At 53.0% G+C, this 11,874-nt stretch overlaps 1 protein-coding gene, 2 non-coding genes and 1 pseudogene across 4 annotated transcripts; 1 reads left to right on the top strand and 3 right to left on the bottom strand.

Annotated features, from left to right (window-relative positions):
• The first annotated feature begins 694 nt into the window (after positions 1-694).
• On the top strand, positions 695-11,868 carry LOC147219393 (inactive double-stranded RNA-specific editase B2-like). 2 transcript variants are annotated; one of them, XM_086172193.1, is made up of 10 exons: positions 695-821; positions 5,672-5,758; positions 5,851-6,764; positions 7,172-7,286; positions 7,963-8,131; positions 8,222-8,376; positions 8,459-8,612; positions 9,515-9,696; positions 9,962-10,143; positions 10,214-11,868. In XM_086172193.1, the coding sequence occupies exons 1-10, from the start codon at positions 734-736 to the stop codon at positions 10,376-10,378; spliced, it is 2,211 nt and encodes a 736-aa protein (XP_086028319.1). In that variant the 5' UTR covers positions 695-733; the 3' UTR covers positions 10,379-11,868. The 2 variants fall into 2 exon arrangements, with proteins under 2 accessions (XP_086028319.1, XP_086028318.1); XM_086172192.1 differs by having other exon boundaries at positions 7,963-8,376.
• On the bottom strand, positions 3,060-3,141 carry trnas-uga (transfer RNA serine (anticodon UGA)). The gene has a single exon. It is a non-coding gene; the product is annotated as a tRNA-Ser (tRNA).
• On the bottom strand, positions 3,349-3,430 carry trnas-cga (transfer RNA serine (anticodon CGA)). The gene has a single exon. It is a non-coding gene; the product is annotated as a tRNA-Ser (tRNA).
• LOC147219396 (tetraspanin-17 pseudogene) lies at positions 4,346-5,170 on the bottom strand (annotated as a pseudogene).
• Positions 11,869-11,874: the final 6 nt, after the last annotated feature.

Raw genomic sequence — 11,874 nt, forward strand, 5'->3', positions numbered from 1 at the left:
CTATGTGAAGCCCCCACGTTCTCCTGCTTGGGTTCTCCTGAGGTTCTCCGTGTTCCTCCCACAGTGCAAACACAGTCAGCAGCTTCATTGAAGACACCAAATTGTCCATCGGTGTGACTGAGAGGGTGAACATGTTTCACTCGAAACGCGATTGACAGCTGACCCAGTGATCTACAGCTGTAATCCCCCCGAAGCTTGCAAGTCCTGCAGTTATCTTCTTATTTTTGTGTTTACACTTTCCAAATCTTAACAATTCTAATTTGATTCAGCGCCACAACAGCGACCCCTAGAGGCGGACACCGGTACTGCACCCATGGGGGTGATGTCACTTTTCCCAAACATCAGGTGAAGGTTTGACTCCAGGAATGAAAGAAAGAAAAAAAAAACTCGTGGAGGAGTTGGTGAGCTTCCTGCATCTTCCCTACTTGGCTCCTCAACACACAACACACACACACACACGCAAACACACACTGCCATTAGAGTCAATGATGCTGGATCTTAATCTGCTCCTCCTCGTGATGTCACAGTGGCAGCAGGGCTGGGAGGGTGTGTGTGTGGTCGGAACGGGGTTTGGAAGTGGGTGGGTGGGAGTGGGAGTGGGAGTGGGAGTGGGAGTGGGAGTGGGAGTGGGGGGGTCAAGGGGGGCGGTGAAGTCAGAGCCTGTGCTGGGCTCGTCGCCGCACAGCTGAGCGAAGCTCCTGCGAGGGGGGACGGCGTGGAGGACGATCGTCCGATGGAGCTGCCTGACGCGCAGGGAAGGTCCAGGAGGAAGACCAGGAGGACCAGGAGGACCAGGAGGACCAGGAGGAGCCGAGACAGAGGTCAGTGCCGCGGCCCTTCGCCCAAGTTTCGTCCCACCATCTTCTCCAATGGTTTAGATCCTCCTCGCCCGCTGTCCTGCAGAAGTTTCCTGAAACTCCAAAAAAAAAAACAAATATCTAGAAATCAAATTAAAGTGGATTAAAACTCCCAGTTCTATTTTGTTTCTGATAATATTTGTAATATTTCAAACTAAAAGCTCTCCTCCAGACCGGGGGCTTCACCTGCTCCCGGGGCTGCAGGGCTTTGAATCTGAAGGAATCCACAGGATTATCAACCTCCGTCCACCTCGGCCGCTCCTCGCTGCCCAGTGGGGAAACCTGTGGGTTCTGGACCTCCAGGTTACATCCCAGGGTGCTCCAAACACACACACACACACACACACACACACACACACACACACACACACACACACACATATGGCTTGCATGGATCCACTGGAACCCAAAAGCTAGAGAACTGACATGTAATATGTAATGCCTCATTATATATATGTGTGTGTGTGTGTGTGTGTGTGTGTGTGTGTGTGTGTGTGTGTGTGCGTGTGTTTGCATGTGTGTGTATATGTGCATGCATGCATATGTGTGTGTGTGTGTGCTAGAAAAGCTAGAGAACTGACATGTAATATGTAATGCCTCATTTTATATATAAGTGTGTGTGTGTGTGTGTGTGTGTGTGTGTGCATGTGTGTGTTTGTGTGTGTGTGTGTGTGTGTGTGTGCGTGTGTGTGTATATGTGCATGCATGCATATGTGTGTGTGCATGTGTTTATGTGCATGCATGCATATATGTGTGTGTGTGTGTGTGTTTGTGTGTGTGGTTGTGTATGTGTGTGTGTGTGTGTGTGTGTGTGTGTGTGTGTGTGTGTGTGTGTGTGCTGATACCAATACTTCCACTGTGTAGAGATATAAGTATTGATCCGCACACGAATGATCTGGATGCTATTGGGATCAATACCCTGATATTGCTAATATGGTGGTATTGATCCGATATCGATCTGATGTTTTCTGCGCTCTGATTGGCCAAACAGCCCTGAGGCCTCCGTCAGCTTGCAGGACGGCTTCGGATAACGAGGCGTCCCGAAGACGTCGGGATCGACGGCGTTATTGATCGGCGGTGCCGTTCCGTGCGTGAACGCTCGGCCCGTTAATTGTGTGTGTCGGCGGGCCGTCCCCTCGGGATTAAACACACACATTGTTCTCCACATGCTAATCCTCTGTAAACACAGATTACGCCGTCCGATTGTTGTTCAAAGTGCACTAAAGCTTATTCCATTTTCATTAATGACCTGCTGGCCCTTTTTTTTTTTTTTTTTTTTTTGCGCTGAAGCCACCGCACCAGACCGCCGCCGCCGCCGCCGCTCAATCTGGGTCCTGGTCAATCCCAGCGAACCCGGGATGCACTTATGCTAATGCCTCTGCTGGACCCAACACCAGAACGTTCAGGTGGTTCAGGTTCTCCTTCTTCAGCAGGTTCATCCAATGTCGTGGAGGGAAATGAACGGTCGGACCTTCGTTTGATTGACAGCCGGCCATCTTGGGTCGCGTTCGCCCAATCCTGCGGACGACCGTTGGTGTTTGCGGCGTCGGTTGCGAGACTCCAGAACACTGATCTGCCAGCTTACATAAAACATAATGAAATGACTTTTTGAATAAGAGTTTCCACGCGACTTTGGCTTTTCAGTTTATCCAAAAAAAAAAAAAAACAAGCAAAAGCTGTTTGGATGTGAAATCCCCTTCTGTTGGCTTTTCAGTGAAATTAACAAGCGGTCGTTTCCTGGCTGTCAAATCTCAACTGATTTGATTGTCCTGCTCTCGGGGAGGATTACGGGCCTCCAGCAGCTGCTCTGTCACCACTTTCTCCCCGATGGCGACGTGGATTCGTCACCCATTCGGCTCAAAGTGCAGAAGGTGCTGGATGTGGAGGAGCGTCCACAGGGAACCCAGAAGGGAGTCGAGCATCAGGTGGATTTGGGGCAAAAAAACGGGAAGATACCTCCTGTGGAGGAGCAAAGAAGTGCTTTTTGGATTAAACCGGCAGGTCGTTGTGAGCAGGGGCCAAACCTGGACTTCAAAATCCAGCAGACTTGAAGGCCTTCAAGGAACCCTGGTGGCACGGCTTCATCCCAAAGCCCAATCCTGTCACTTTGGATTCTGGAAAGTGTGGAAGATTTCAGGGCGAAACCCTCAAAGTCCATTTGTAGTAAAATTATTAAAGAGATTGTGGTTGGTCTCATGATGTCGCTGTGAGCAGGGTTCGAACCTGCGCGGGGAAACCCCATTGGATTTCAAGTCCAACGCCTTAACCACTCGGCCATCACAGCTGCTGTAGAGCAAAACACAAATATCAAGGCATCCTTCAACTGTAATCAAGGTGCCAAAAAAAGGATATCTGAGACATATCAAGCTGGACGGCCTAAAAACGGGGGGATACAATTTAAAACCACAACAAGGACTCCACCAGATGAAGAGCTCCGATCAGGGTTCATCAAACTCCCAAGAAGCAACACCAGGGAAAGCGTTGAAGATGTCGCTGTGAGCAGGGTTCGAACCTGCGCGGGGAAACCCCATTGGATTTCGAGTCCAACGCCTTAACCTCTCGGCCATCACAGCTCCACAGGAAACTGTGACCACATGGATCTGGTCTGTCGGCCATTTTGTGTCCGTAGACCTAGCCGTTTTGCTAGTTCCTTCTACTTCTTTGTCCTTGAGCAAAGACGCGGCACATTTAGAGCAAATGACACCACTTGCCATTAATTAAGCTTTGCCAATGAGATTATTCACAGCTGTCAGACCACACACACACACACACACACACACACACACACACAGAGGCCCTGGACCCCCCCCCCCCATGTCTAATTTCATTATTCTATTAAATAAGGTTCATTAACAATATCTGGATGGAGGAACTTTGCCTGTTTGGTTTGACGAGTGTCGAGAGCAAAGTGAGGAGGCGTCTTCGTTTTCCGCATCTTCTGACGTTTATCCCGAGTTCAAAACGGTTCCTCGTCAGAGGACGTCTGAGCCGACGCTCCATCTCAGCCGAAGCAGAGAAGCCCCGACTCTTCTGCTTGGACGACGGCACTTCCTGTTCCTGTTGGAGGGGAATAATGGCCGTCATTGCAAGTTCCCGTACAGTTCCCTGTCTGGACGCCTCCTGATGAGGAGTTACAGAAGGAGACGTCCCACCAGGAGACCTCGGGGAAGATCTGGGACACCCTGGAGGCACCGGGAACATCTGGGGAGGCCTGAAGATTCAGACGACGGACGGACAACAGAGGGGGTTGTGGCGAGTTGCCATAGTTACCAATGAACATCTGCACGAGGGAGGAGACCTTTCTGTACAGACGGACCTTTATTCACCCTTTCGCTCCCGTCCCGGGACGGGAACTACATCGACATTGGAAAATAAACACAGATGATCGGAATGATGAGCCAAGACTTTAAGATTCCCCGTTTCCTTCTGCTGCCTCCCCTGCGCCATGTGATTCTTCCGCCAAGCCTTGATTCAAGTTATCGGTAAGATTCTTTGCGGCTCCGCCGTCACGGCTCGCTGAAGGACCTCGGCGAGATGCCGTGGAGGAGGTTTTTAGTGAGGCAGATGGCGAGGAGCTCCAGAAGCGCGGTGCCGAGAACTATCAGGGAAACGGTGACCAGCTTTATAAGCAACCACTGGTCGACCTCGCCCACACAGCCCCTGGTGTAGATGTACTTCTGCTGCTCCAGCGTGTTGAGAAGCCGAACGTGGTGGCTGCACGGCCTGTTGATGGCGTCCTCCACCGAGCCCGTGACGCAGCAGGAGAAGGGGACTCCGCAGTGCCCCCTCCGGTAACTGGAGCTGTTACACTTGAAGTAGACGCTCAGATCCCAGTCGTCGGGCCCTCGGGCGCCGCAGCAGGACCAGTGTCTCTGGGTGAAGTCCACGAGGTTCTGCGAGTCCAGGTCGTGGCCGTAGGCCTCCATGTTGCGGTGGAAGAAAAGGTCGAGCCGGGCCGTGATCCAACCCCGGTAGAGGAAAGCCAGGAACCCGGCGCTGAGCTGCAGGTAGAACAGCAGGGACAGGGTGATAGTGAAGAAATGGAGCAGGCCGGTGATCTCCATGAGCGCCCCGATCCAGCCGGCCAGCGCGGCCACGAACAGGACCCACCCCGCCAGGTGGATGGAGAACCACACCGGGTCCGACGAGCCCAAGTTGGTGATGGACGACACGGTGGACAGCGCGCTCCGTTCCGCGCACGTGCCCATGAACGTCGAGCCGCACAACAAGAGGATGGTGCAGATGATGAACAAGAGGCTCTTGCTCAGGCAGCCCACTTTGGCCACTCTGGGAAAGTTAAGCTTCCTGCTCATGACCTCGGGCGCCAGCGAACCAGAAGGAGAAGGAAAAGGTACGCCGAGGAGATTCCGGAAGGGCTTCCGTCAACCGAGATGCGAAACCCGGACGGGTTCGGCCCGCAGATATGCCTCCGCTTCGACAGCGACTGTGAACTGAGGCTTTGTTTGCATCATAGCGCTCGTGTCCGGCCTGTGCGACGTCACGGCTCCGACGCCGACCTCACAGGAGGAGCCGCATCATAGCTGACGCCCGGATAGATCACACACACACACACACACACACACACACTTCTCTCGATCCGATCTGGTGAAATGAGACCAGGCCGAGACGGCTCTGGAGTGGAGAACCTGGAGTTCTGGAGTGGAACGGCCATTTTGGTTGTTGTCGTTTTGTAGATCCACAAATCCACAACCACAACTGTGAAAGATCTTGTTTCTGTGAAGGTCGGTGTCTCCTGACCACACCTGGGTGCGTGTGTGTGTGTGTGTGTGTGTGTGTGTGTTTCTGTATGACAGGACGGAGCGGCGTGTCGTCCACCTTCTTTGGTGGGATCACACATCAAGATGCTGGAGACTTATTGGGTGAAGATGCAGAAGACTCAGGCAAGTGTTAGATGCATCGGTACATCGGTCGGATGTCGGTTCAATGACAAACTAGTCAAACTCGAGTTGACCCCCTTTTTTTCCTCCCCCAGATGTTGATCCGTCCGCACGTTCCACCGGTCCAGAGGTGAAGGAGAACCGGGACCGTAAAATCCAACTGGACCGGCGTCCGCTCAGAAAGCGTCACCCGTCGGGATTTTGCAAAAGCGGACCGACTCCCCTGAAGAGGAAGCAGCCGCAGGTGGATGGGACGGGCTGGACGCCCTGCCGCAGAAGAGCCTCCTGGACCGTCGCTCAGAAGAACGCGGTGGTGCACCTGAACGAGCTGCGACCCGGTCTTCGGTACGAGATCTTGTCGAAGAGCGGTCCGCCGCATGCTCCGGTGTTTTCTGTCGGCGTGGAGGTTAACGGCTTCCGCTTCGAGGGCCGAGGGCCGACCAAGAAGCAGGCCAGGATGCGGGCGGCCGAGTTGGCCCTCCAGTCCTTCGTCCAGTTCCCCGACGCCTCCCAGGCTCAGGCTACCCTGAGGGGCCACACTTGTACACAAGCGGACTTCACGGTGGATAAAGTGGACTTCCCCGACGCCGCCTCTCCAGGCCGCGAGCCACCGAAGCAAGACGGTGGCGACCCCGCAAAGGTCTTCTCGGGCACACGAGCTGAACCTGCCGGGCTCGCGCCGGATCGGACGCCTTCGTCTGACCCGAGGGAGGCCGCCGGCGCTTCCCTTTCACAGCAACTTAACCCGGTGGCGCTTCTCAGCGAGCTGCGCCCGGGACTCGGGTACGTCTGCCTGGCGGAGAAAGTTCCCGGCAGGCCGATGAGGAGCTTTGTCGCGGTGTTGAAGCTGGAGGGGAGGGTGTTTGAAGGGTGCGGTTGCAGCAAACGTCTGGCCAAGGCCCGGGCGGCGGCGGCGGCGCTTCGGTCCCTGTGTACCCCGAAGCCGGGACCAGAGCGCCGGGTGATCCAGGGCGTGCAGGGCGGCGCGGCCCACGGAGAGCTTCCTCAGGTGAGTGGGTCTTGGCTGCAGGACCAGAAGGGCTTCCGCACAAACGTCCCGTCAAGACGGCGAGAATCCATCTTTCTGCTACGTGACTCTAAGCGGCTTCAGGCGTTCATGAAAATGGATGTTCTTGACCATGTTATTGACCATGACCAGAGCACATTAGGGGCGGCATAATTGTTTTCACGCGGCGGCGTCACGCAGCCTTGTGCCGGCGCCGTCCGAGGAGGTCGATCCGAGTGTCTGAGCTCATCGACGTCAGCATCTTCTCCCACCGGTTCAGATCCTGATTCAACGCCACAGAGACACACAGGGGCGGCTCTGCACCCCTGCATATTGGACAGGAAGCAGAATGGAGATGCATGAACTTCCCTCTTACCTCCTCCTCCTCTTCTTCTTCTTCTTCCTCCCAGTTCTTTGCAGAATCTCTCTTCCACCTGGTGAGGCAGAAGTACGCCGAGCTGACGGGAAGCTCCTGTGCGTCCTACGGTCATTACAAAGTCCTGGCGGGGATGGTGATGACCAGAGGTGAGCCGGTTGGACCTCCAGTTCAGACAAACACTGAACCCACGAGGGTTGCTGGACCTCCTCCTGTCTTCTTCTTCTTCTTCTTCTTTGGGCTTTTCCCTTCAGGTGTCGCCACAGCGAGTCCACTTTCTCCATCTCACCCTATTCTCTGGATCCTCCTCTCTCACACCAACTACCTTCATATCTTCTCTCACGACGTCCATAAATCTTCTCTTTGGTCTTCCTCCAGACCTCCTGCCTGGCAGCTCCAATTCCAGCATCCATCTACCAATATATTCTCCATCCCTCCTCTGTCCATGACCCAACCATCTCAGTCTGGCTTCTCTGACCTTCTCTCCAAAACATCTAACATGTGCCGTTCCTCTGATGGACTCATTCCTGATCCTCTCCATCCTGGTCACTCCCAAAGAGAACCTCCACATCTTCATCTCCGCAACCTCTAGTTCTGCCTGCTGTCTTTTGGTCATTGGAACAGTTTCTAGTCCAAACATCATCGCTGGTCTCACCACTGTCTTGTACACCTTTCCTTTTATTCTGGCTGAAAGTCTTCTATCACATAGAACCCCTGACACTTTTCTCCACCCATTCCAACCTGGACCTCCTCCTGTGGCGATGATAATATCATTCCAACTATTATGTCATTCAAACATAAACCCCAGGACCTCCATCCCCGCAGGGTTCGACCTGGCCTCGGCGCGGGTCGTGTCATTGGCTACCGGGACCAAGTGCGTGGATTTGGACGGCGTGCGCGACCGCAGTGGTGCGGTGGGCGACTGCCACGCGGAGGTCCTCTGCAGGAGAGCGCTGCTCCGGTTCTTCTACGGCCAGCTGGAGCTGCTGCTCGGGTACGAGCCGACTTCCAAGTCCTCTCGGCTCGGACGGTTCGTCTCCATCTGTTGGTTTTTCCGCTTCCCCTCTTCGCTCCTCTCCCGCAGGGATCCTCCGGACGGAAAGGGACGTTCCATCTTTGTCCCGAATAAAATCCCCGGTGGTTTCCGGCTGCGGGACGGCGTCCTCCTCCACATGTACGTCGGCCTGCCGCCGTGCGGAGACGGTAGACTCCACCGCCCGTACGACGCCACCGCCTCCCGTGAGACGCCCCCGTTATTTCTTGTTCCTCCATCCCTCATGCTAACCGCCACGCTAACCGTCAGCCTCGAATCTCCAATCAGGCGCCAGCCGGGGGTTCCGCTGTCACCTCAGGGTGAAGGCGAGCGGCGGCGAAGGGACGCTTCCCGCCACGGCAGCGAGAGCCAATCGCGAGAGGGAAGGTGTGTCTCCGGGTAGATCTTCCTCCAGCATGTCCTGCACCGACAAACTGGCCAAGTGAGTTTGACTCAACGCGGAGTGACGAGAACCTCCGTGGATGAAATCCAGACGACAAAAGCCCGACCTAGATGGACGAGAGTCTCCAAATGTCTGTGGAGGTTCTCATGACCTCCAGGTCATGGTGAATTCTTGTCATGGCAACTGGACTTGAATTTCTTCACCTTTCAACCCTCATCCCAGAGGCTTCTTCAGTCCGGTTGACCTGTGGGGAGTTTCCCAAATGTATATTTCCATTTCCATAACAAGCCGCCATAATCTAGACTTTTTGGCTCAGGGGCCGCATTGACTTTTAAAATTTAACAGACGGGCCGCGTCAGCACAAGATACTATACATATTAAAAAAGAAAAAAAAACAAAACAAAAAAAAACACTTTTTTTTTAAAAATAAAGTCATCTCGGTTTGCTTGCATTTCATGCACAAACCGTTTTTTCCCCTTGTAGCTTCGCGTCCAGCTCATTCACTTGTATCAGTATGTCCACAGTAAAGGCTAAATCACAAAACCAATCTGTGTCATTCAGCTCAGGAAAATTCTGGAGTACCTCCAAAAATGAAACAATCTCCCGTTTGAGCTCCCACATTCATTGATCCGATCATTCAATCATTCACATCAAGTATGAATTCTGTATCAATCTTTGGCGGGCCGGATTAAAAAGACCAACGGGCCAGATGTGGCCCGCGGGCCGTAGTTTGCCCACCCCCTGATCGAGACCCTCCCAAAACCCTGGCAGGTACCTTTGGAAACTGAAGAAGCCTCCAGGATGAGGGGTGACACGTCTTCAAGTGAAGAAAGTCAAGTCCAGCTGCCACGACAAGACGATTTCAACAAGAAGCTAACCAAGTTTAGCTCCTCGCAGCGTCCTCCAATTTCAAGTGCTTGCATGTTGATTTGTCCAAACAGGTGGTGCGTCCTGGGCCTGCAGGGGGCGCTATTGTCCCAACTCCTGGAGCCGGTTTATTTGCGCAGCCTGACGGTGGGGACGCTGAGCCACACGGGTCACCTGAGCCGGGCCCTGACCCGCCGTCTCGTCCCGGTCAGAAACCCGCCTTTCCCCTACCGACGCCAGCGGCTGCTCCTCGGGTGTAGGTCCAACCGACTCGACGGGAACCAAAGGTCTCACACCCCGAGGTTCCCTCCACTCCCATAAGCTGGAAACATATTTGGCGGATCAAACATAATGGTTTGGGAGCAGGGTCTGGAGGGGACCAGGACCCTGGTCCTCACTTGAGGACATTCCTGTTGGTCCCACGTCCAGTTCACAACAGCTCCCTTGATGGAACGTTTGCTAACCCCAAATAGGACTTGTGACCCCCTACCTTTCTATTGACAGCCTGTGTGCACACATAGGTCTGAGCCGGCGAGACGGCCACGTGGGCGGGAAGGCGCCGGACGTCAGTGTGAACTGGAGCCACGGGGACGGCAGTGTGGAGGCCATCAGCGCCTCCACGGGCAGGACCAGGGGCTCGGGGGCGCCGTCGCGGCTCAGCAGGCGCTTCCTGGTGAGACGCTGGGAAGAGCTGCAGACGCTGGTGAGTGGGCGCTAGTTTGTCTTTTCACAAAACAGCCAGCAAGTGACGTGTTTCGGCTTCCTTCTCTCAGGCGCAGAGGCAGAAATGGGGCGCAGAAGACTTCTGGAGGTCGTGTTCCACCTCCAAGACGGCTGCCAAGCGCTACCAGAGGGCGATGCAACACTTCAGTGAAAGTCTGCAGGGCGCAGGTCTGGGGACGTGGACCAGAAAAGGTCCAGAAGTGAACGGCTGTTAGCAATGCTAGCTAATGTTTTTGTGTGAGATGAGACTGATGACAGGAAGCCATACATGGCGTTGATAAACTAACATGCTGGAGGTAAAAATGGCTGTAGATTCAATAAATGACTTACATTAGCAGGTCCTATCAGAAGGAGCGAATGCTAGCACGTTAGCAAACCCACAGCAACATCGCTATAACAAAGTAGCTTGTCTGATGAACAAAACAACAGGATACAATATAGCTAATGATGACCACTGATATTCAACTAGGGGTTTGATCTGAGCAAAACTAGATAGCTTAATTAGCCCGAGAGCAGCTAGCCTCTTATCTCATGCTTGCTGTTAATCCTACTATCTTTGTAAGGGTAAATCTACATAGAACTGCAAGGTTTCCAAACAGGGTAGTGTTTCAGAAACAAATAGCATTTGGCAGTAACGTCCGCTAAAGCTCGCTAGCTGCGGACCCAGATCAGAAACAAATGAGAACACTTGAGTTTTTATGGGGCGCTACTCTTTTACCCTCTGTGTCTTGTTTAGCCCTTGTGATACCCGTTTGGTAGCTCGGGCGACTTACAGGCCAATCACGTTCTTTCGTGATCCCGAGCAACCAATCAAAACTGCCCGTTTCAACACCCCAATTTAAAAAAAAAAATTTTTTCCAAAGCTGTGAGATGACAAAGTGTTGATTCCTGAAGCTGGCAAACTGTTCATTGCCACATGGTGACTTCTGGCACACTTGGGTTATTATGGGATAGCGAGTCATTTATGAAACGTGGAGTAAACTTTGTGACTGACTCGTTGCAGTAGATGTGAAGAAGCCGCTCGATGAACGAAGTGCCTTTGAAGCAGACGGGCTTTCTGTGAATGATTTGGACGTGCCGTTGTGTAAAAAGTCACGGGTTGGAATCCGTCCGACGTACAACTCTTGCCCAGAAACCGCTGAGCAGAAACATTGAAGATCTCATGAACCCATGGAGGAGGCCCTCGCAGAGAACCTGGGGGAACATCAGCATCTCATTTCACTTAAAAAAGGATTTTACTTCTGTTCCTTCTTTGTTGTCAACTTGCCATCGTGCTTTTTGTGTTCGACGTACCTGAACGCATCACCTGTTGATTCTCCCATTGTTGTGAAGCTCATGGGACCCTACTGCCATCTGGTGGAGGGATGTAAAATACAACCTTCTTTCCCTAGAAAGTGAAGTTTTTGAGTTCAGTTCAAAACATTTCAACACAGCTTTTGTCTTTTTAACGAAAAAAAAAACCTAATCTGCAAATTTAAATCACATCAGTCTCCAACAGACAAGATGGTTATTTATCCATGTTCCAGTCCTGTAACCTGAGGCCGGTGGTGTTATCCAGGATGCAGGTGTTCAATGAACCAAGTGTCCAGACACTGGTTAAAGTAAAAGGATTTCCACCGCTGTGCACAAAAGGTTCAGAACAAGTTTACGGGCTGAGGTTTTTAAGACATCAGCAGGGTAGAAGAAGGAAGAAATAAAGACAGAGCCACGC

The sequence above is a fragment of the Fistularia commersonii genome, chromosome 25 (genome assembly GCF_037954325.1).
Source record: "Fistularia commersonii isolate RoL2024-O1a breed Wild chromosome 25, RoL_Fcom_v1.0, whole genome shotgun sequence".
In the NCBI taxonomy this organism is placed as follows: Eukaryota; Metazoa; Chordata; class Actinopteri; order Syngnathiformes; family Fistulariidae; genus Fistularia; species Fistularia commersonii.